This window comes from Exophiala bonariae (assembly GCF_035927105.1).
Source record: "Exophiala bonariae strain CCFEE 5792 chromosome Unknown scaffold_16, whole genome shotgun sequence".
Taxonomy (NCBI): domain Eukaryota; kingdom Fungi; phylum Ascomycota; class Eurotiomycetes; order Chaetothyriales; family Herpotrichiellaceae; genus Exophiala; species Exophiala bonariae.
In genome coordinates, this window is record NW_027042491.1 from 212,973 (window position 1) to 237,656 (window position 24,684).

Here is a 24,684-nt window from a genome sequence, read left to right on the forward strand (position 1 = left end):
CAAGACATCCTAACAAGCATCGATGTCTTCGGAGAAGCTTGCAGTTACGGTGCATTTGGTTCTCTGTGTAACTTCGAGAAGGCGATGAAGGATTGCAGTGAGAGAATGTTGTGAAAACAATATAGTTCCAGCTGTGAAGAAAATAGGCATGGCTTTCCATGGCTTAGCCCAAACACGCTCTCACGTGCAGTAAAGTCACGTTTCTTCGTTCCTTCCCCGCGTCACCAAGATTTGCGGAGACACGGTTCGCCACTTCTGCCACTTCCTGTCTCTGTTCTCATCCTTCTTTGACTCGTTGACCTCAGCCGACAATAACATCAATTGTGCTGAGATACGAAGCAGACCGTATCACAGCGCCTTCTTGCTGCTGAGAAGTCTACTCGATTCCCGTCACGCCCCCTTGAAGAGGCATATCATTGATATCAGATTTAAGACGTCTGCCACCCAACATGGGTTCCCGTACTAACGCCAAAGGCGCGATTTCGAAGCCCGGTGCCTCAAAGCCAAATGCCACTGTTGAAAGCTTCTCTATCTCTCGGGCAACAGCGGAGCAGCAAGAGCGGCTATTGCAGAACATGAAAGCCACCAATGCCAAAGGCGGTGCTAGACTTGGTTCAAACATTGATTCAGTACCGAAGCCCGAAGCGAAGAAAGTCAAACCCATTCAGAAATCGCCTCGAACGAAAAAAGCCTCGAAGACATCGCCGGAAAAGCATCCAATTGATAAAGGCCCCTCAGAGCACCGACTACGCCGCTTCCGAACAAAACCACCACAGAGTTTCTTGGTCAAACTGCATCGTGCGAGGACCCAGCGTATGGTTGTATTAAGTCGACGACGTACGACCACCAAATCAGGCGCGCCGGCCGAAGAAATCGACATTGTTGGCTCCACCGGTAACATCTACACAGTATCTATTGACCAAGAGCCATCATGCACGTGTCCAGACTCTATGAACGGCAACGAATGTAAACACAAGGTTTATGCATTGCACAATGTTCTGAAAGCGCCTGAAGTGCTCGTCTACCAACTGGCGCTTCTCCGTCCTGAGCTTGAACAAATCTTTGCCAATGCTCCTCCAATCCCAACCGACATAGTGGAAGGTGAGGATGATGATACCAAGAATGGCAATCGCAAACCAATGGACGGCGAATGTCCCATCTGCTACATGGACTTGGATCCCGACCACAACAAACTTGTCTGGTGCAAAGCTCAGTGCGGCCACAATCTTCACAAATCCTGTTTCGACCAATGGGCAGCTAGCCAGCGCGGCAAGGAAGTACGGTGCGTTTATTGTCGAACACCCTGGCAGGTAGAGAGCGGTGATGTCGAGGCTGCGAAGAACTCAGGCCAAGTGGGCGAGGACGGTTATATCAATGTGGCAGAGCAATTTGGAATATCCCGGGCGAGGGACTACTCGGGCTATCATCAGCCTTGGGCCAGGAGACACTTTGGCGCGGGCTGGTAAAGCTTGAGGACAGGTCTTGAACTGTTTGGTTGAAGTTCTGGATCTATTTCATACGGCCCTTTTGCCTTTTCAAATCATACATGGTATTGGGGTCTTTTGTTGATGTCACACACGTATTAGCAGGTGTTGTATGATACCCAAGAGTGCATGACTAGCACATCATAACTGTGACGACCACAAGAGAGCTGCCCCAGCGGATCGTGGTAGGACCTGTCTTCTATCCATCTTGGACCACGACACGGCCTCGAACACTAGTCGAGACGAAAGATATGCGGAAGAATAATGTACGAATAAGACCACAAGATCAGGATGGTCTGCAGCTCAATTACTTAAATTTAAGCAAACTCAGCTTCAGTATCTTCTCCACGCTACTTACTAATGTTTTAATCCGGACTACTGACTATGAGCTAGAATGTTTCCATCCCATCCACAAGTGCCTATGGGGGGGGGGGAGGGGCACCAACAATGAAAACCATGTGATACAGATTCAATAGCGTAGGTACAAGGGACTTATATGGAAGCCATGTTTCCATTGGCCCGTTTGGATGTAACACACCTGGTGGCAGTCAAATACATTGAGTCTCCTAATGAACTGACTACACTACACCGGGACATAATCCCGATAGCAAGCCCTACCTGTGAGGTGACGAGCCTGAGAACAAAAACTTCAAGAGCAAGACGAAAAGCAAAGACAAGGCGAGACAAGACGAAGCACACAACGCAGACGGAGAAGTTTGTAGAGATCCATAGAAAGGTATATATGGTATTTCGAGCCGACAATGACAACAATATAAAAAAAGCAGCGGACGATGATAGGGTATCATAAGCTCGTGGGGACTGGATACTGTACAACAAATGAAATGCATCAAATCATGAGAAAGCCCACACCCAGTTCCTGTATCCCTTGCTCCCTTTCCCATAAAAAGGCTGCATGCCGGCCCAATGAACAAAAATGTCAACCATACCGTCCGTCCATCCATCCATACACCTGTAGTTGAACAAAGAAGAAGCACAAGCGCTATACCCATTATCCTGTGACTGGAACAGACTTTTCCTTCTGAAGTAGGTGTGTCCAGTTCAGAAAATCAAACTTCTCCTTGTCCTTCCCACCGGCATTTTCGGGATTAGGACTTTTCCCTTGCTCTTTTGGTTCCAATATCAAAGATCGTCGATAGTGGAGATGAAAACTTTTGTCTCCGGCAGATCTCACTCGAATCAATTGATCCTGCATCCAAGTTTGCAGTTCAGAAACTTCGGTGAATCGATACTGGATCTGATACTTCTGCAGTGCAGAGATGATTTTGGCAGTCTTGATATGCTTATCAAGATTAATGACCGTCATTTTACTATCATCATTGGCCAACGGCCTCGTGGATGGATTTGCCGAGTCCACCATGGTCAAATCTGTCAAGTACACACCGATAAATGGCAAGCAAGGAGGCAACTGTGCAGAAACACGCTGCCGTAAGACTGCATAATTGCGCGAAATGTCAACAACTTTGCGAAGGTCGTCAAAAACAGTCTTTGTCTTCTGGGGTACTGCCTCCCAAGTCTTCCTCATTCTTTTAAGATTGGTGGAATCTAGGGAGCACACAATAGCCATGAGAGTGTCAAAATTATGTAATTCAAGACACTTGTTTGCGATCTTGACCCACTGTCTGATAATGGCTGCACGTTTCTTGGGCTCCTCCAATTGCAGCACCGAATCAGAAACGAGATTCGAGATATCGGTAGAAAGCGTTGACATTGCGCGAACATTGACCGCAAGAGAGCTTGTGCGCTTAGTCCATTCAGTAGCCAGAAGCTCTTCGGGAAGAATTGAGCAGAATATTTTCGACGCCTTCAAAGTGATCTGTCGGGCGAGCTCGAGAGGATCGAAATCAAGAATGCTGACAGATGGGCCTCCGTGTTTCCATGATTTGAGAGCTGCCAGTTGGCTTTTGGAGATGATCGGCATAGGCAAGGGAGAGCTTGGATCGATGTATGTAGCTGACGAAGTGCTGGTCTTTCCCATAATTGAGAGAACTCGCGGAACCTCTTGAACACTGGCTGACGAGACTTTCTCAGCCAATTCCAGTATTCTCTTACACGCCTGTGGAAGAACCGGAGCAAGAGACTCTCTTGCGAACCCGACAATAACGGGAAGAGCAGTATCGTCCGCATCATGCCTCCAATGCGATTCCATCCATCCCTTAAGGACATTGTACACTCTCAAGCGAACTGGATTCGCAATAGTCACAGTCTGCCCAATGTAATCGAATCGATAAGCAAGAGCTTGAGCAAATTCCTCGGGTTTGGCAAAAAGACGAAAGGTTAAGTAGATGGTTGTGATAAATGTCACATCAGGTGCCGAGTCATGTGCCGTAAGCCGCTCGACCAATGCATTCAAGCTGCCTCCAACAATAGTGCCCTCTCTGTTGAAGACAAGCTCTTGAACAAATGTATTTGTAAGGATTTCAGCCTCCACCACTTCATCATCTGGCAGATGGGTGTAATCATCAGGAACGGACGGGGACGATGTAAAGTCTTGGAAGCTATGATTAGTATCGCCAACCGAGGTGACCCGAGTTGAGGCACTCGAAAGGTTGCTGGGATCCGATAACCTTTGACTTTGATGGTCGAAACTGCTTTCACTGCTGGTGCTTCCTGCCACGATGCGGTGGGATGGCTTCTGCTGTTTGACCTCTGTCAATGATCTTTCAAAGCTGGGCCTGAGCACGGTTGACTTGGGCTCTGGAGATACAGATGGAGCAAGTGGTGAAGATCGAATAATATCGACCATAACATCGTCCCTTGGAGTGGGAGGCACACTACCGAAAGCGGTAGATGGAGAGTCTGCGGTATTGGCAGAAAGTGGAGGTGTTTGCATCCCATGTGTGATAGATATACGTGGGGTGATTTTGGAGTACCTTCCAGTTTGTCCAGAAGCCTGTGTCTGGGCCGAGAGAGTCTGATTTGGATTCGAATGACGACCTTGGGAGCTCGCTTCGGGAGTACTAGAGCCCTCTGAGTTTCTCCCAAGAAGTTGGCCAAGGTTTTCGATCTCGAAATCACCAATCTCTTCAAGTGTGGCCTTCGTCCTTGCCACGCATCGACCTGCGGCACTAACGCAGGCTGTGGCAGCTTGGACTAGGTTATGCGCCTCTTCAGGCAAATAGACCAAGTCATCCTCGATGGAATGCAGAGGTTTGAAAACTTGTCGGGCGGCATGTACCAGTTCGGTGATTGCATAATACATTGAGTCTTTGGCTTGAACCAAAGGCCTAGACGTACTATGATCTCTATCAATGACTGCCTCGACAACAGTAAAGAGTTGTCGACAGGATCTGACAGCATTTTGAGTTGTGAGAAGGAGTTCCGAGGAAGAACGCGACTGCATATGCGAACCCAGGAAAGAGGCCAGAACAGTGAGGAAGTCATCATATGATCTGTGAAGTAGCTCGGATATCAGATTAGGGTTCTTCTGGTTGTTCTTGTTGGAATAGGACATGCGGTGGGTGACTGAAGACCGACGTTTGACCGGGGTCGATTTTCCAGGGGAGCTCATGCTACTTCTTTTTGATAAGTCTGGACCGGAGCCAGAGATTCTGTTCGTGTTCGGTTTGGACGGTTTGGAAAAGGTAGATGAGGTTCGCTGTAATCGCTCAGGTGAAGACTCGAGTTGTCTGGTTGGGCTGGAAGCTTCACCAGCAACTTGTTCGCTCCATACATCAAAGAATAGAACCGCTCTTGTGACTATTCGGAAGGCCTTGAGCAGCATGTCATCGAGCCTGATGTCAAGGTCTGTATGGGTCTGTGTTGCCAAGATGACCTGCTGGAGCTGTTTTGCTGTGCGTACAAGCAGGGCGAGATCTGATAGGAGACTCTTCCGAGTCCGCCGGATGTCTTCATGTTGCTTGACCAAGGCTGAATCGCGAGTTAAACATTCGGACTTTTCCAACAAGGCACGAACTCCAGCAACCAAGCCTCGCATGTAATCTTGATTGCGGAACAGATTGATGTTCGAATCGCCTCCACATCGAACCATATCCCAGAATTCGGTGAGAGCCCTGAGCAGGGGACGCACAGCAGCATAATCGTAACCTTCGCAATAGTTGGTGGGAAGCCAACCTCGAGCTCCGGTATCGAGGAGAGTTCCATCGGCCCACCCGTTGACATGTATTGAATGTATTAGAATAATGTCTCCCGCATTTAAAGGTAAGGTGACGGTTGTGGAGGAGTGAGGGGAGGTGGGCTGGAATGGATACAAGGCTCTCAGATAGTTGTGGAATCTTGTCGGACTGGAGGGTTGCTCGTCGTGAGGATCGGCACCAAATGCGGGTGGTCGAGAGTTGTTCTCGGACATATCATCCTCGTCATAGCCATTACCTTTGCGAATCCGTAAGGGCGCAACGAAAATGGGTGGTGGTTGGGATTCGCGCATGATTGTGGGAAAGGACTCGACTCATGTCGTTCACGAGTGGTAAGACGTGCGAATGGAAAAGACGGTAGCCATTCCTGAGCACAGTTGAGCGCGATTGAGCACAAATCGGAAGTGACGATACTGTTCAAGGTGATGGTGATTGGAGAGAAGCGGCAGTGGGCAACGATGGAGATTGGGTTTGTTGGATTCAAGGTAAGATCTCAACGGGCGTGTGAGGATTTAGCACGACGCAGCAAAGTCCGGTAGATACGGACAGAGAGTGACACAAGGCGGAGTCGTGGTTTAGGGGTTGCTTCAGGATAAGTGTCGTGTCGCAGTAGTCGAGGCCTCAAGTTCTCAAGGGCAAGGGGGGGCTCGGTATGGAGTTTGAAGCGAGGGGGGCGTGACGAGCGACGCAAGGACCATGCAGAGGTTGCAGCTCGTGTCACAACAAACAGTCAGTGATGAAGCAGTAAGGGATTATATGGATGCAGTGGTGTACAAATAGGTCAAAAGAAGTGAGTGTGAGTGTGAGTGAATGAATATGAGATGGGGAAGGTGTGACTGTGAGGAATTGGATGCTTTGCCCGCTTGTTGCGAGAACTTGAACCGGCAAAGGATGTAATGGTTACCACACTGGCGGTGGACTTTGACTGGGACGGGGAGCTGCTTGAAGCTCGAGGCTTGAACTCGGAGATATTCTTTTTCGAGTTGTCCAGTCAGGAACAGCCGCTTGTTCAGGGATTATCTCACGGCTCAATTCAGTCACGACTCACCACTGCTTTGTGCCTCACTTTGCGCCGCTACAATGGGTCGTCCTGGTGGGAGTGCGGGTGGATAGGTAGACAGGTGGGCTGCTGTGGGCACCCTTGGGCAAGCCACCCACCCCCAAAAGTGTATCTGTGGGTTGCCAGATCCACTACAAGTACCCCCCAGTCCGAGGTGCCGATCGCCTGGAAGACTTTTGCTGAAATGGGTCCTGTTAACTACGAGGACAATGAATCAGGCACTCGTACTTCATTTCCCATTTGCCCAGTATGATAAACATCAGTTGTAGACTCGTGGGTGGCATGCTAATCAAGAATAACCGCTGCTGACAGCCTCCTGAGGACCTCATACCATATGGCCCCAGGTAATCTGTTCCGTGCGCTTAGAGGAAATTCCCCAGGCATACAGACCCCCGTCTCCGACTTACATAACGCTCTTGCCGATCAAAGACAAATTTGGTGCCTGGGCATTTTGGGTCCGAGGCAGTCGCTTCCGGGACAGTCACCTACTGATGGAATAGCCAGCGCCGCCGGGGAGTCGGAAGTCGGGACTTGAACACTCTGGTTGATGCACTACTGACTGCTTAACATCCAACCTTTCAATAGCACTGCATTCAAGCTCACGGTTAGAAACTTCGTAGTCATGAACTCTGATAAGTCCCAGAGGTTTGCCGGGTCTAGAATCTGGACTGTTGAACGTTACACTATCGTCCTGCTTTGGTCGGTGCCGACCGGGGGACGGTCATGCCCATTTTACCCAGAGTCCAACGCCTAAAGATGCCACGGCCACGGCCACAGCTTCAGACACTTGGTAGTACGGATACGCCCTCGGCCTTCAGGCTCACCCCGAAACAGTCACAGCCCTTTTTTCACTCCCCATGTTACAGACCTCTCACTTATTATGCAACTATCTGTTGGGTGCATGCACCTCTCCTGAGTCTTGACCAAGAGATCCCGTGGCATAGGTCTCCTGATCCATACTACCTACGAGTAGTAATTAACCTCCCAGTCGCCCGTGGTCCGAAAACAACAACAATAATCCCTCCTGAGTCCTGACGCGTCAAAAAAAAGCCCTCGGAGGGCGGCTCGCTTGGATCGGGCGTTTCCCAAAACTTGAAGCTCACTTTCCCAATCTGCCAACCATCAACAATTCAATCCAATCATCTCTCTTTTCAATTTCCACGTTGTGCCATCATGGCTGATGCTGACTTTTTTTGGTCCCGTCTTTCTCTGAGGAGTATTCCCCTGGAGCCTGCAGCCAGTCGCTGTCCGTCTTTAATGAAAATCCTTTCCATTCTCCGTGTCATCAGCACATGATATCTTGGACTTTCTCTGCATAACAGACCACCAGTCGTCAGTTTCCTTTCAAGGACTCTGACCATCTCAATAATGAGGTGATCCCACCGGATCGAGTCTATTTTGAGCCTTGGTCCTTTTTTCTTCCCTCTTTTCAACCTCCCCAATAGTGCAAGCCACCACTACGAAAAAAAACCTACACAGACGCGGTCCTCAAGGATCTACAAGATCCCGGTCTATTCGAGAGAACAATAACACATGCCAGGATACCCCTCGACAAACTCCGTATTTCGTTTTCGGTCGGGGGTGCCACCCGTACGTAGGTACCTTTTTCTTCAGAAACTGTTTCAACACGTGCCAAGCAGGTAACCAAATAGAGGTGAAACAACCCGATAGTGGAATTCACTACTATTTTACTACTAACTGCTGCAGCACTGCTGCATCTTATGTGGCAGCACGAGCAACCGAAGATGCCAAAAAAGCCCACACAGATGCAGACGCATCCATCCTTATTGTTGGTACGGGATGGCATCGCTAGCCTTGTGAAATCCCCTTCCCGCTTGGCACACATCAAATCCGCCAAATTTGACGAAACTGCAGATTTGATTTCACGTCAACCTTCAAGGTCTGATATCAGATCTCGATGTTCACGCCCACAATACTCTTGGCTGCGTCGCTGTTTCCACCGGGTAGGCTGAAGCGACCCTCTCCGATCATGATTGTTTCAACGGGCAGCGTGTTCCTTGACGCTCGTGACTCGTTGATCACTGGAGGGCTTCTACCTTCATCGTGCGCCCATCCTCCCTTCTCACGAAGCTGTGATTGCGTCTCAGTCCTGTAGACCAGTGCACGCGAGAAAATACAAACAATCCACTAATGATGATAGCATGCGATTTTATCGAATCAAGCCAAGGCACAGCTCGGCAGCATGGGAATGCGAACTATTCGTGTGTCAGTTGCTGATCGAAATCACGTTCAACATCAATCCGAGATTTTTTTTCATAGAGATGATTGAGCCACTGAAAACCCTATCTCCCTCTATATGGCGGATACTATAATATAATCGCTCTCCGAGTTTCTGCTGTGAGCAAAACACCAACCCACTTGCGTGCCCGTAGCGAAATGGCCAAAGAAAAGTAGAGATAAATACCCATCCATCGCAACCATCCACGCTCCTTGAATCCCTAAGTCAACCTTACATGACATTTGATAGCCAGTGTCCTCTCACAGTGTGCAACATTGAAGCATACACGTACGTACCTCGAGGACTCACAAACGGTTGGGTGCTTGACATGACAACGTCAACTCTCCTTGTGGCTGTGGTCCGAAAAGACTCGTAGAATCCAGGTCCATGTCCATAGATATATTTCTCCACACCGAGAAGTATTAGATGACACCCATTGACATACCTACAAGGTAGTGTTCGACTTAAACATGAAATTCAAAACTCACAGTCCACGATATATCCCATGGAAGTATGTAGGTATGCAGGTATCTACCTCCCCTCCCTTACCTTACCTTCCAACAGCCAGTGTTCCGAGACCAGACATTAGCTGCATACAGTACATAGTAAATACAGTCCATCCTCCTAATCTCTGTAATACTGTAGATATGGAACAGATCGAGCATCTATATGCCCACCTAGTTGAGTCGGCAGGACAGTCCACACCTCACTCACCCACTCACTCAGTAAACTCACTACTTACTCTAGTATCCATCTACCTCTCTGTCATAGAAGAAATCCCATCCATGACACAAAGTAAGGGCAGTGCGTGTGTGGAACATAACCGGACCGAGAAATGGGACATAAGTCTGATGGCGATTGCACCAAAGTCACTTCACTTCACTTCACTTCACGAGACGTGCAACTCGATCAGAAACCCCGAAGAAAATACTGAGGGATGTAAAGTGTTATTTATGCAGAGCCAGCCGGCATGGTCAAGTTTCCCATACGCCCCATGTCTGATTATATGAGCCTCAGTTCACATCGTGCAGTCATTGTTTCTCATCATCTAACATAACATTTGAATACTGGATTCATACCTAATCGACCGTAGGAAAAAATAAGAAAGGAAAACGAAAGGATCCGTTGGCACCGGAGCCTTCCATATCCGGCCACTTTTTATATCCGTTCCGTATCCTCAGAAGGTGGATGCCAAGGTGCAATACCAACATGACCACCCTGGCTCCACGCTTGTTGTCATGCACTACGCTTGCCCACAGGCGCGTACTGCGTGGTGAATGCTGGGAGATTTTCTTTCACCACAGCAAACGGCTCGACTGTTGAGCCTCGCTCCAGAGTAACACCTGGGTAGATGACTGCGTTGGCTCCAATGACCACTTCTGATGCGATCGTCACTCCATTTGCTATCCACCCTCCTCCAGCACCTTTGCGATCCTGAATGTCCTTCATCACATCGGTCGTCATGATATGCACATTGGGTCCAATCCAGGTACGAGGCCCGATGTCGACTTTACCAGCATCGTCAATTACACAGTTCTTACCAATAAACACACTATCCATGGTCTTGATGTTGTATCCGTAAGTACAAGTAAAGGGAGCTTCGATTCTGACTCCTTTGCCCAAAGATCCTTTTTCCTGGGGAACGGCGAGAAACTTATGGGTATCGTCTTCGGTAGGGTCAAAGACTTTGAGCAGGATGTTGCGAGTCTCCGCCTCACTAACTCCACTGTGAAGCTTGGACGCCTTATTGAACTTATCAAGAGCCAGCTCACACCTTTTCCGTTCGTTCTGTAAGGTAGAATCGAAATGATTGTAAGTGCTCCCTCGCAACATTTTGGATCGTTCCACGTCTTCTTTGTTGAATGTCTTGGCTCCAGAAACCTTATGCGGGTCATATCCCATTGAAGTCATTCTCACATGAGTTGTCGGAGTATGGTGCTCAGGTTGGGGTAAATACGGAGGCCGATATTCAGATTGTGATGGACTTGGAGCATATTGATACTGAGAAGGAGGAGGGCCTTGGGGTGGACCTTGGTGTCCTGGAGGACCTGAAGGACCCGGAGGACCCGGTGGGCCTGAAGAGCCTGGATGATGGTGCTGATCGCGCGGGTGATAGAGGTTGACTTCGTGAGAACCCAACGGTGGGCGAGATGGTGCTTGTAGTGGCGAGGGGTTCCCAGTGCCTTGGTGGGGAGGATGCAATTGTTGATTTGAACCAGGTGGGCCAGGCGGATGAGGTGGAGGAGCAGAAGTTGATGGAGGTGGGTGATGTGCACCTTGGGTCGAAGGTCTTGTCATTTCTCTTGGAGGAGGATTCGAAGTTCCCTCTGATCGAGTGATTTCCGAAAGAGGAGGAAGATGTTCTGAACTATATGTCGACGAAGTTTGGTGCGAAGACCATTGTTGTGGGCTAGGATAAGGTGGCCTACCCCGGGCTTCATTTTGAGGCGGACTAGTGGCATACTGTTGTTGTTGTTGGCGGTGGCTATCATGGTCATCAATAGGAAGAGGTCTCATCTGACCGCCTTCATATTGAGGAAGATTGCGTTTTGGGTGTGGTGAGCCTTCATTAGGGCCTTTATATGCCGAAGAGGGTTCAGACACGTCACCGTGGCCGTCTTTTGACTGCAATAATACAGGGGTCTTAACGGGCGGTGGCTTGGCTGGCCAACGCGATCCGATGCTAGGCGGATTGTAGCCCTGGCATTCAAACCCTCCTCGCTCACAATTTTGGCCTACGAGTATAATTCGTTAGTTTATCACATAAACAAAATTCGACGACCGCCTTCAGAAGGTGCTCACATTTAGGACGTGCTTCATCGCACTTCTTCTTTCGCTTCCTGCAGGTCATGCAGCCGGTCTTTGTTCGGTTACTAAAGTTACGCTTGCGCTTCGGCCCGGCCACAGTAATGGTATTGGGGGAGTCTTGATCGTATAGGTTATGACCACTATCGCCATTCGTACTTGACTGGGTTTCCCAATGTCGGGCAAGGTCGTCTTGGGACTGTGTTTCGCGTTGAAGAGCTTCTGCCAAATGAGCATCTGACGTCGTTGGACGCGACCCGTTCGCAGGGCCATGAGGCTGTATCGTTCTGGTGTGCGGCGACCAGGAGTGACCGTTGGGGACCACTGAGTGGCCATTTCCATAATGACCAGTCCCATTCTGTTCTGTGTTGCTCATTGCGCGAAGCGCTCGGTCTGCCACATGCTGAGGCTCAACCCGTTTGGACGGACTGTTCTCGTAAGTACGTGGGCTCTCGGAATGCGAATCATCGCTCAAATCGGACCGCTTCCGCTTGTGGTGATTGGTTTGCTCTTCTTGATTGTGTATTAAGTGATAGATCCGACTGCCAGGACTGAGTGAATTCCGATCGTGTTTGTTGCGAGGATCATCTTGAGGAGATGAATTATGACTGGATGGTTCGGTCCCTATCAAGCGAGTCAGTACGCCGAACAGCTTTCATCAGGACGCATTGGCATGTTACCGTTGCTAGAGGCGTGGTTGACAGCCACGAAACCACGGGGTTCTGTATCAACACTCAATGGAGAGTTGACATCGGAACGAACATGGTCAATCGTGTCGACAACAGCCATTTTGCCTGCAAATTCGGAGGGGGGTCTGCTCCAAGTAGCAGATTCGACTGGAATTTCCCAAGTTTATGTGATCCAATGACTCCTTTCCCGTGTTTCGTCTCCTGAATAAAAGGGATTCAGTCGGCTTACAGGCGCTGAGACGGCAATGGGCGCTTCGGACAGAAGCCCCTTCTCAGGACCAGGAACCGATGACGTCGTAAGCGCGAGCGAGGATGAACCTGCCGACCCTGGCTCTCCTTTCAGATGGCGCAAAGCGCAAAGGCGCGGGGGAAAGAGAAAAGGTAGTTGGCGGTTAAGGATTATCACCAGGTGCCAAAGGGAATAAGCGCCGGCGGATGAACGAGGATCCCGTAACACCACAGAAGACAGCCACAGAGGGGATGAGGTAAACCGAGGTAGATATGTAGCTCCGAGCAGTGGGAAGAAATAATAGGACACTTGAACGACACTGGAAGGAAGTAGAAGATCAAGTCAACTCATGTTACAGGCGTTGGTATGCATGGAGGATAAGCGCACAAGGCGCGGGAAGCGCAGGCGGGCGAGGGTGCGAGGTGGAGGTGGGTGCCAGTGTTTGCTCGAGCACCCGCGGAATCAGCCGCAGTTGGACACGGCTAAGTTTCTTGGAAGAACTCGCAAGCAGAACTTGAAGCGCCAACAGACTGGATTGGGTTTGACAACAAAAGGTAGTGCAGGATCCGAGAAGAGATGTGAAGTTGAAGCTGAAGCTGGAAGTGGTTGGAGAAACGAAAGGATAGTTGAAAGTCTGGCCTGAGGACGAAGGGCAGGTCGAGTGAGTTCTGGGAGGGACACGGTACTGGCGAAGAGCCTCGGGGGGATAATGGAATGGATTGGAATGGAGCCTGGACAAGTTCAACTGCGGTCGGAGGTGGGAGGTGGGAGTGCCAGTGGGTGTAGCCGTCCGAGGAAGAGCTACCGCACTGGCACTGCAAATGGATGGACCATGGGAGACGCTTGGGGACGCTTGTCGCTGGTTCGGAAGGGGGGCTTTCCTTGAGCTTCAAGACGTCCAAGGGTTCCAAGGGCCCCGAAGGCTAAAGGGACGCATGAGCAACCACTCAAAGCCGGGCATCCCCACCGCCTGGCGCTTGCAAAAATGGCGCTTGGAGTTCCTGCCCCTGGCCCGAGCACTGCCGCAATCGCGCGTTGTGCTGTGACTGGCCCATTCTGGTTGATCAACTAGCACGGGGGACGCCCGGGGGGCCATGGGCGTGCAGACGACGCAGTCGCCCCCAGGCGGCAATTCTGGTGTTACACTTGCCCCCCAAGAAAGGTGTCAGACCTCGACAAGTGGATACGAAGGGGAATTTCCCAGTTCGCATCGGCTGAGCTTGACCACGACCAGCAGCAGTCACTGACTAACTGCCCATTGCCAACTCTCACTTTGAGCTTGACCGTTCATGCTCACCGCGGCTTTAGCCTTTGGTGACTGGGGGGAGCAACAGTGCTAGCGTTAGTACGAAGAAAAGGTGACGAACACCTCCCTCACAGAGTACTCCGTAATAATGTACTCGGCAGCTGGAGACGACTCCCGTAATTCCCTCGTTCACCGACCTCAGTGAGAGACCAACTAGCTTCTTTTCCCGTGCATGGCATCAGTCGATCAGCTTTTGCAATGTCAACGGGGATTAGCACCTAAGACAATCTGACCTGGGTGTCAAACAACATCGTTGCACAGCGGGCACCAACGGTAATCACCACATCCTCCACTTTGGGGGGAACTCGCTGCATGTGCAGCCCTACCAGACTCCAGAGGGTAGAGTGCAGTCCGCTTTACAGGGACTAACATACTATCCCATGGCCGGTCCATGGTTCGTACAAATTCGTGACCTCGATTGGACGCAGGTTTCAAATTTGAGGTCGACTCACATTTGGCAGGCAGCCGCTGCGCTCAAGGATGGACGCCTTGACTCACTTGATCCTTGCACCATCACCGTCTATTGGGGCCGTTCTCGGTTGTCATTGGTTCTCATCGACGTGACAGCTGCTCCTGCGCGCGCATCACAAAAGACGACAGGGATGCCGCGTAATTCGATCACGTGAACAGTCGCTAGATGAAACAGGTCTAACGACGTTTCTGGATGGAAGCGCAAGCATTTGGCGCCCAAGCGCGCAACGGCCAATCGCTCTATTCTGTGCAAGATTTGCTGCCGCCGTCAGCACGAATATATATTCAGCCCCAGGGGCCTTACGCAGGAGTTCAATTGAGATGTGAAGGTTCGAACTAGTTGTTTGATGTCCTAGAGAGGGGACAAATGAGGGTGAAGCTATCTTCATCGACCGGTTTGCCAGAGACACCCGGTCCTGACTAGAATACTGACTATCACCCATGTTGGGTCCATCCCCTGTCTTCAGACCCACCTCGACGATGAAAATACCCTCCAGGGCCTGCATACGAAGTAAGCAGTCGAAGAATTCCGAATCATGTCATTTCGTTGATAATGTGTTTCACTCGACGCCTTGATGCTGCTTATTTCTGTATTTCCAACATCACAGGTAGTGACCGCTTTTCCTGACGTATTGCTCAGTTAGCCTGCTGAATCAATGTCGTCATATCCAAGCTGGATAAGGATACTAGAAACTCGAGCTCCATTGGACCCATGCAGCACCAAATCCATCTCTGCTATCATACATGGGCGCTTCCGTTCCGAGAGCACCGCTTCCAGGGTCTTTATCCAATAGACCCATTTTCGTCAACACGGTTAGAGTGGGTCGCCCATGAGCACACTGAAATGGCAGATCGCACTTCGATAATTGTCGGACAAGCCCCTGACACTCTTCAATATCCAAGATATCATTAAACATAATTGCAGTTCGACAAGATCGTGATTTGAGCAGCTCCAGGATTCCGTGGGGGCAAGATGAGGCAATGGCATGCCATGATTGCGGCAAGGATGGCCGTGAACAAGTTTCCAGCTTGCTCTGAGAACGATCAGACCACAACTCTTTCCGGATAAGTTCGATTAGCAGTGCAGGTTCCGCCCGGCATCGCTCTGCTACGAGGTTGGGAAGAGCCGTAACACTGATACACAGGCCTTGTCGTCTCGTGTCTTCTCTGTGTCCCAGACCATTCATCGTGCTCTGTTCGACCGTGTATATGATCTGCCACTTCTTGAAATATGCTTGCCACGACTGGAATAGAGACGCTTCATTTTCTTCGATCTCGAAGATGAGAGGTTTGGCCAGTATTGTGGCATCGCCAATGCATAAGTCTCGACACAGTTGCTCCAGTTTGACTCTTTCATCAGCCGCGTGCTGGTCGATCAGAATGATCAAATCCTTGATGGTAACAAGAATAAACTTTTGATCGACCTGCCCAAGAATATTTGCTCGAGATAAGCCTTCCTTGGTTACGTGGTTACTCCATTTGACTGGATACACAGGCGCCGTTTCCTCCCGATCGATCAGTTCACTCGATGGGATTGAGATAATTGAAGTTTCATGCTGATTGAGACGTATTTTCCCATAGGATTCAAGATTGGGACTGTAATCCAGGGTTGGGCCGGTAATGTTGGACCCACCAGGGCCATGCAGAGAAGCTATACGTGTCCGAAGTCGAGTGGTCGAGACAGTCTCGTCATTTTCAACGGTTGAGCCTGTTCGAGAATTGATATGAATGGGCCGTTCGTTGCAAGGATTGATCCAAATGACACTCTCGTTCATACCACCTATCTGCGTGTCATCGAGCGAGGAGTGCGCCAGGTCGTTGCTTTCCTTGTTCGGCGCAATACAAGTGTCTTCACATAGCCGGGCGTCTCTGTCGGGCTGATCAGAGCTTGATTCCTCCAAGAGAAGCTGGATTTCTTGATTTCTTTCTACCTGAGTGTCTTGAGCAGCCGCTGACTTGGCAAATGGTAGTCCATAATCAGTATCCTTCAGATTAGAACGACCACTCTTGATCCGATGCCACTGGTTCAATTGAGAAGTGGTCTTCAGACTCCCGTATGCCGATGTAGATGTAGCTTTTCGCACCTCCTGTCTTTGGCGGCTCTTATCACGATGTGCAAGATGTGCCTTCTTTGGGCCCGACTCGAGGCCCTCTGCGACAAGGAAGTGAGAGATCATAGATTCTAGAGCTCTAGTAATGGAAGTGTTGGTATCCCTGATGGTAAGCGGAGCCTTCTGATGTGAACCTTGACTTGCTTCACCATCGGCAGGATCGTTGACACGAATGTAGAACATCGGCCAGCGATCTACTCGCTTTTGCGACTGGCTGTGCACCGAGTCTTGTGACGGCTCCCCTGGCATGACCGTGACGGCAGTAGAAGCGCATAAGCTGGGGATCTGCCCAAACCTTGACCTGCGAAACCGGTTGTTGATGGTCCTGAACAACATGCCGTAGTCTTCTCGAGCATGTACCGGAGTCCTACCAATTGATATGTGTTGATTCAATGGCGATGGGGCTGGCTCCGCAGAAATTACAGCACTGATGGAATGCTTGCTTGTGTTGACCGAAGCAGTTCTCCAATTAGTGGTATTCAAGGCCACTCCGGGTATGGTCTGGGACAAAATCGAGATCACCATGCCCGGAGTAAGTTGTCTCGCAGAATCCATGTCAAAGGGTCGACGATGAACTATTCGCCGGGAGGTGCCGTTCATGGTGCAGGAGAGGTCCATGAGACCCGAACACGCGAGGAGATAGCCTGTAAGAGTCCCCCGCAACACCTCAAAAGCCCTTTCAATCTCCATTGACGAGGCAAATTTTTCGTACATGTATCTTGATCTGACCGGGATGTCTCCGAAAAGATTATGGACCTCAATTCTGGTACCTGATTGGTGGCTGTCAAATCCTGGCTCATCCAGTTGCAACTTCCGGTGAATGACACTCCCTCGGCGGAGGATTAGTCTACTGGCGGATGTGTCGAGATTGTGGCGGGAGGTGATAGACAGGAGAGAAACAACAGAGAGGCAATGCAGAAAGCGTCCATATCGACCAAAGGGATTACCTGATGATTCCAGTTTTGATGTACCTGAGGAATGCATCAGTGAACACAAATTTCATGGAATCTCCGAGCTCTGATACTCACAATGTGGTTGTCCCAAGTATCCAGTCTCCATGAACTCAGTCTGCGGGATACCTATCCCATCATCCTGGACTGAGAAGTAGCCCCTTGCGAGGTCCAAATGAATTTTGATAGATCTGGCACTTGCATCTAGAGCATTTTCCAGGAGTCCAACCACAACCTGCTCGTGGGAGGTAATGTCGATGGACGAAGACAGCCGAGCGCGAACTTCCTCAGGTAACAGGGCGATGCGCCGAGGCAAGTCTGCCATATTTGATGATATCGTTGCACCAACCCCCTCAAGGCAGAATGGCTGTCCAAATCATGGGGGTTGCCTCAGCAGTGTCTGTGAAGAGAAAATGCCTTCAAGAGACATTTCAGAAAGGAAATCGAGACTGTACATGAGTTGCTCGCCGCTTCTTTGATTACTTAGTGCTATCTGACTGTTGTTGCATGTTGAATTTCAAGTTGGATGAACAAGAAAGAACGTTTGGTGTTCAACGTCAAGGCCTCCATTGGAGAAATAATGACTCCGAAATGACTCAGCACATCCGGTGCGTTCGTTGGCCAAAATGATCCACCCAAATTGGGGAGGCTGAAAACACGCCAAGAGCGGCGTTTGCATCTAAAAATGCAAGTCAACCACCTGGGGACCTGAAAGGAGTTAACCTCCGCTGCATCAACAACTCGAACCAATAATGAAATGCAATAGCATCATTCGTACCGCATAAATCTATCGGGATTTGCAGCCGGCCTATTGATACTCAATTTCGGATTCCTCCCAAAGCTAACAAATTGCTATCGGACAAGACTCCGAGTCCATGAGCAGCCCGCCCGTAGCTGCATGAGGAGGCTTTGAATGCCCGCTGTGGATGCTACATCATCATGGCGGTCACTAAGTGGATGACACTGACCCGGCAATGTCTTCTCAATCGGTTGTCTGTGAACGAACTTGGTCGCCTCTTACAAGACTCCCAAGGAGGTGTTGATGGTATCCAACTGGCTGCGGCCTTAGTTGATTGCCGAGAGTCCTTCTGCGCGAAAGGAGATCCGTTGATATCGCTTTATCTCGAATATGTCGGCGTTTCCGGTCTGGTCAAGGTATCGGAGACATTGATAGCTCTTATCCATCGGTGGAATCAATCGGATAAGCTCAAAACGAGCGATGCGCTGGACTGTGCCACTAGGACGCTGCAGGATATCACCATGCTCATTGTGTCTCCTAAGTACAAAACAGATGCATCGGAGGCACAATTGTGCTTGACGCTCTCTTCAAAATGGTTGATTGCCATTACCCATCACTTCTCAACTTCTGCAGCAGAGTCCGCAACGCAAGAACATAATTACTTGCTCGAAGCTCTTGCATTCCTACTCGCATCACTCGCTGCCACCGAAGCTGGTCTCATGGCTTTGTCCCAACAACAATCGTCCAAAGGCGCAAGTCGCAATGCACAGACGTCCGTCCAACAGGCAATTGAACAGTGCTTGTCACTCTATCCGAATATGACCCCTCAGCTCGTTGAGCGACTTAACGCTGTTGTCAAGCACATCACCATGATCAGCGATGGGTCTAGTCAACCAGATCAAACTTCGATGCATGAGTCAGAGATGCAGGCACTGCAGTTCCAGGTCTCTATTCCCCAGACTCAGATTGTGGCTTCAAAGGCTGCTACAGTCGTACACCTCGACACTTTGGTACGCATACCTCTCCTTTCTGGCCGACTCCTTGCTTACAGTTCAGCTATCTACAGGCGCAACCATTGACGATGGTGTCATGCTCAACTTTTTGTCTACGCGCCACCAGGTCAGTAATTTTTCTATGTATGAGTAACACCAGACTGACCAGCCTCAGAGTGAATACCAATCCATGTTCGTTGACATCTTCACAGCAGCATTTCATACGTTGCGGATACATGGCCTCTCTCCTGATTCCAACCTTCGCATGGAACAATGTCAAGTCTTTATTCAAAGCAAGTTGCCGTCACTACTGTCAATGATATCGGCTTCATCGTTCAACAGTGTAAACACTGAAGAAGCCATCACCGATGCCTGGCACCAGGTATCACCGTTGCTGACTACTCAGGATCTTCTGACAGCAGGTCACAAATGCCTGCACACATGTTCCCTTCACCATCTGATATCTCCCCAAATCGCAGCTCAACTCGTTGGTGGTGAGGAAATAACAGCAAGCTTCAGCAAAGGCTTGTATTCAAAAGACGACCTCGTATCTCAAGTCATGTCAAACCATTCCAGGGGTCCTAAGTTGATTGAAGAACTCACTAGAAGTGATGGTAGTGGGGGACCATTGAGTCAAGCCATCGTCGAGGTGAGCGCAGTGCTCCATCTCCCTTCCTTTACTACATGCTGACCATTACTAGGTCATGCAGCACTATTGTCAGTCTAAGGAAACTCAATATCTCAAAGACCTCGCGAACGCAATTCTGCGAAAGCCGTCAGCAATAAATTGTATTTCTTTGTTCATACGTCCGGCCTACTGGATTGGTCCTCTTTGCGCATTGATTGACGATTGGAGTTGGGACGAAATTCATGGTAGGACACTTTGACCCCAGACAGCCACCTGTGTTAACGTGATTTAGGGGAAGCTCAGCCTGTCTATGATGAGTTTGGAGCCATCTTCCTGCTGATTCTTGTCAGCAGAACACGACTGGGACTGCGTAGATCAGAGCTGGGCATTCGCAGAAAGGATGGCTTCCTTGCAGATTATTTCGAGCGAGAAAATAGCGAATATGCCATTTCCGAGCTTTCCGAGGACAGAGATGCAAAACTCGGCGAATGGATTAACGCTTTATATCTCGCCGATGGGTTAAGCGACGAACTGTTCTCCAATTGCAGCCCACACGACTACTACTTGTTGATACCTACACTACTCAGGCAATCAGTCATGGCGCATCAACTTGGAAAATTATCACAAGAGTCATTGACAGCCGGACTTGATTGTAAGTTGGTCCAACCGACGATTGTCGTACCATACTAACGGCTTACAGACCTCCTCGAGTCTTTTTTGTTACCTTCATTAGTCCCGGCACTGAACTGGACTGGGCGCCTCTTGGACAACAACGTATCTCTCGCTGGAATTATCTTACAAGTCCTGACTAAATCACCCAGCAGCGCAGATTCACTGCCCATACATCAAACGATATTAGCCACAGCTGCACCCAGACTGAGAAAGCGACTGGAGGCTACACAAGCCCAGGACCAAAACATCCAATCAGCTCTCACGATATTCAACTCGTGTCCTGATTTCTCTTTCGTCCCAGAAGGAGACCCATTAAATGGAGTTGTCAACATCCTCGCCGCACTTCAAACCAGTATCACGAATAGCCTGGCTTCCCTTCCCTCGATGGAGATCGCGGATGAGTCATCTCCACGATACTCTCCAGCACTGATGCGCCTAGCACTCCGATGCCACGGTCCAGACAAGACATTACGCGCACTGATAGAAGTCTTACTGCAGCTAAGCAGCAGCCACAATTTCCTGTTCGCCCTCGATTTGATCTCGACCGTGATCTGCATTGCCGAGCCCAAGCTCCGTGACGCACTACGTATCCGCCACAGCATGCTCAGCAGCCTCATACGCAAAGGCGACGCCCTCACCGCCGAGGCCGTCGTGCGCCTCAACCGCCAAGTCGAAGCATACACCATCGTCCTCGCGGTGCAGGACATGAACATCGACCAATTCGCATTCACACATCAAATGACAAACATCGACACCGCGAACGCAAACCTCGATGCCGTCGTGCCGGGACCCGGCGACGGCATGGACCTCTCTCAAGACCCCGGCCAGGAAGCAGACAGCATCGACCAGGTCCTGGGAGAAGTCGCCGCAATGGGGAATCTGGACGACGGCATGGGCTCCAACGATGTGGATTTGAGCTTCGACGCCCTGTATGGTTCGCAGAATGGAGATATGAATCTGGAGGATCTCAATGATTTGGACCTTGATATGTTCTAGTGGGACTTGTCGTCCTTTTTCGGACCAGGTTCAGATGCGCCAACTACTCAGGTTGCGGACTAGTTAGCTCCCATGTCCCTGGTGACAATTTTAACAGTATGAGGCATAGCTTGGTGCAGTGTGGTGTCATGGAGCGTGTGTTTAGGGAAATGAGGCTGCAATATCACGTCCGCGACGTTGGATCAGAGCGTTCGGGAGGTTGATAGGATAAAGCCAGCTCAACTGGCGCAATAACATTATCTCTCTAATATTTCTCGACTTCACATCAAGCCACTTAAAGGGAGAATGGCGACACGGTGCTGTTGATCCCATGTTCACAAAGTCTCGTACACGCTAATATCATTCGTTTCCTTTTTTGTCCAGCAAAAACCCAAGTGGCCGACGCTAGAAAGAAAGTAATTGCAACTATTACTATTTCAAACAAAATTCCGCGCGAATACGCTGCAACGCAAGAAACATGGCTTCCCTTTGACCGGGAGCGAGGTATTTGAAAGTGATGAGGAATGTCAACGGCGGCTGAATCTGCAGCGTCGTTGGAATGTTGATGCCGCGGTGTTCCTCTGTGGCGCCGTCGCTGATGACAGGTGTTGGGACAGGACGGATTTGACCTTCGCCGTCGATGTCGCCGAATGCGTAGGCCAGGAGGCCGAGAAAATCGGCGACCGTCTCATGGATTATTGCTGTGTGGATCTGAAGGAGGGTGGGGATGTCGAGGTCGTCTGGAGAGGACGGGGTGGTGGTGTTGGAGGTCGTCAGGGTAAATAGCGCGTCGAGGATGGCGCCGTGCAGCAGGATCTTGGCCACGAAGAACCGATTCCAATGGAAGAAGCCTGGCCAGGATACAAAGCAGTGTAGCCTGAACAGTGTGCCGACGGTCCACGGGTTGCGGAACAGTGCTTCGTAGCTCGCTTGATTGTTGCCTCCTATGTGGACTTTTCGTGGGCGCCATTCGGGGATGTCGCACCAGCCGACCATTTTGTCCTCGAGCCGTGTGGCAGCTTTCAAGTAGGTGCTTATGATCTTCTGCCGATCGAGGGCAGGGTCTTGCTGTATGTAGACAAAGTTTCGGATGCGTGCCCTCAACTTGCACGTGCCATGGAAGAAGTTGTGTAGCTTCTCTGATGCTAACGGTACCTGGGTGGCTTTCGAAATTTGGGATTCAAGGGTAAGGTATTCTGGGGTTGGTTCTTCGCTCGCGAAGAGAGGTCGCCAGTGCTGGAAGCGTTAGCTAGGGCCCATAGGGGAGGAAAGAGTACGACATGAGCATACCATTGCTGAGAGAAGCGTGGCATATAAGTGTCGGCCTTCAGGTCGGGAGAACTGCTCCTCACCACGCAAACGGAGGAGCATTAATGTGCCATCGACATGAGTTTGGTATCCAGTGGAATTGGCTCCTGGTCGAGATGATATGCCAACCAACATCTAGACAAATCCATTAGCTTCTGGGATGAATTACTTTCGGGGCGCGCAAACGCACTTCTCTCATGGCCAGCAACCATACCGCCACCAATGTCTCATCCTTCAGATACTGTCGCGGGTCTGCCAACGCACTTGTCACGGCTGTAACAGCTCTCGAGTACTCCAAGTCGACAACAGAACGTAAGTCGGTGGTTGGAGAGCGGTTGGCAAAATTTATTACTCCAACTGAGCGCATCGCTGCATATACGCAGGAATCCAAGCCTGCTTCGGACAGGATGTTTGGGAGAAATGTGTAAGTCGAGTTTCCGTACAAGACTCGAGAGTTCACGTCAAGTTGCTGGAGTGAATAACACACTGATTGATCGCTCAAACCGTCTGGGCTTGTTGTCATCGATCGCGGTGTTGGTATTCCGCCATACTCATAATCGAGACTCCGGCCTCGTGCATGGCCTTCGTTCTCATAGCTAGGTACAGAACCGAAGCTGATTGTCCGGCGTGATTCTGGCCTTGCTGGTAGAGAGATATCTGATAATGTTCCGGGATTGGCGGGCAAAGATGATGAACGGCCTTCAGGCTGAGAGTCCTGTGGTGGGCCAAAGACTGTCGTTCGAATAAAGCCATAGCCTGGCTCTCGGTATCCAGGGCAAGGTTTATTGAGTCTCTTACAATTGCGGCAGCCAGGTCGATCTTCGTCACACTAAATAAAAATTAGCATTTCTGCTGCACTTGCTTTGAAAACAATGCGAGATGGCATGACTAGACAGAGACTGACCTTAACTCTCCGCTTGCGACACAGGCCACAACCAGTGCTCGGCCGGCCTATGTTTCCCATTCAGGATGCTCCGGCCGATGTGTTTCGTATGGTTTGATGCGAGTGGGCCTTAGAAAGGTGACTTGCAGCCTTGTTCAAGATATGTTTTTGCGATACGAGCCCAGGCGACCAATATTCACGTAGAAGAATAAAACGCTTGGGCCTTGTTTGGTACTTAGTATCTGCTCGTCCTTCAATATCAGTAGTCGATTTGTGGTATACTCCTGCTTCGCATCGCAAGATATAAATGCTCGAGACGAATAGTGGACTGGCCCCTCAATGATAACGACTCGGTGACCTTATCAAGACATGATCCTGAGTCTGTCCTTGAACATGAATCGTTTTAAGGTTAACGTTGCAGTTTCTCACCGAGCTCAGCTCTGAGAAAGAACGCAACAGCATGCATCTTTGAGACACAACAAGTACATTTGCACAGTACCCATGACGCGGAGTTTGGGATTTAGTAACTGTGGTGTTGCGGTTCAATCTGAGCATCACATTGGCGAGCCTTGTCTCTCATTCTCGTGAGAGTAGAGACCCAAGCACTGCACATCGCATGGCTAGCCAGCTGAAGCCTAGTTTCGCGGGGGGAGACGAGTTAGACGAGAGATGCCGTCCAATACAGCAACGACGGTCCCTGAAGACTCGCTAAACGTCATAAACCGCCACGTGAAGGCGGGGGTGTGAAGTATCCTTGTGATGCATGGGTGGCTGTGGACCATGGTTTTTGATCTCACCTTATTCAGCAACCCACGGGCCACAAGCGAGCTGAAGCTCAAAGTCTCAGTTGGGCATCTCCCACGAGAAACAAAAATTTTTGCATTTTGGGGGCGGTGATCGGGAGGCCGGCTGTGCCCCAATGCGACGCTCTGGTCTATTATTTTTGGTTCTTGAGCACGAGTCATTTAGCCTGTCCAGGCGGTTTCTTTTCTCCTACTACCCTTCTTTTCTCCCATTGTTCGTAACCTCAT

The 24,684-nt window shown here is 50.1% G+C and overlaps 6 protein-coding genes across 6 annotated transcripts; 2 read left to right on the forward strand and 4 right to left on the reverse strand.

Annotated features, from left to right (window-relative positions):
* Positions 1–449: 449 nt before the first annotated feature.
* On the forward strand, positions 450–1,466 carry LTR84_003374 (uncharacterized protein; the record flags this gene model as incomplete). The annotated part of the gene is made up of 1 exon (XM_064846962.1): positions 450–1,466. One exon carries the CDS (start codon positions 450–452, stop codon positions 1,464–1,466), a length of 1,017 nt encoding a protein of 338 aa, XP_064705315.1.
* Positions 1,467–2,493: 1,027 nt separating this feature from the next.
* On the reverse strand, positions 2,494–5,889 carry LTR84_003375 (uncharacterized protein; the record flags this gene model as incomplete). Its single annotated transcript, XM_064846963.1, has 1 exon — positions 2,494–5,889. One exon carries the CDS (start codon positions 5,887–5,889, stop codon positions 2,494–2,496), a length of 3,396 nt encoding a protein of 1,131 aa, XP_064705316.1.
* Positions 5,890–10,131: 4,242 nt separating this feature from the next.
* Positions 10,132–12,489, reverse strand: LTR84_003376 (uncharacterized protein; the record flags this gene model as incomplete). The annotated part of the gene is made up of 3 exons (XM_064846964.1): positions 10,132–11,630; positions 11,698–12,324; positions 12,381–12,489. The coding sequence occupies 3 exons, from the start codon at positions 12,487–12,489 to the stop codon at positions 10,132–10,134; spliced, it is 2,235 nt and encodes a 744-aa protein (XP_064705317.1).
* A 2,592-nt stretch (positions 12,490–15,081) lies between these two features.
* On the reverse strand, positions 15,082–17,781 carry LTR84_003377 (uncharacterized protein; the record flags this gene model as incomplete). Its single annotated transcript, XM_064846965.1, has 2 exons — positions 15,082–17,477; positions 17,535–17,781. The coding sequence occupies 2 exons, from the start codon at positions 17,779–17,781 to the stop codon at positions 15,082–15,084; spliced, it is 2,643 nt and encodes an 880-aa protein (XP_064705318.1).
* A 614-nt stretch (positions 17,782–18,395) lies between these two features.
* LTR84_003378 (uncharacterized protein) lies at positions 18,396–21,483 on the forward strand (the record flags this gene model as incomplete). The annotated part of the gene is made up of 6 exons (XM_064846966.1): positions 18,396–19,205; positions 19,252–19,314; positions 19,363–19,836; positions 19,889–19,904; positions 20,108–20,467; positions 20,516–21,483. The coding sequence occupies 6 exons, from the start codon at positions 18,396–18,398 to the stop codon at positions 21,481–21,483; spliced, it is 2,691 nt and encodes an 896-aa protein (XP_064705319.1).
* Positions 21,484–21,894: 411 nt separating this feature from the next.
* Positions 21,895–23,734, reverse strand: LTR84_003379 (uncharacterized protein; the record flags this gene model as incomplete). The annotated part of the gene is made up of 4 exons (XM_064846967.1): positions 21,895–22,698; positions 22,753–22,905; positions 22,961–23,599; positions 23,675–23,734. The coding sequence occupies 4 exons, from the start codon at positions 23,732–23,734 to the stop codon at positions 21,895–21,897; spliced, it is 1,656 nt and encodes a 551-aa protein (XP_064705320.1).
* Between the last annotated feature and the right edge of the window lie 950 nt (positions 23,735–24,684).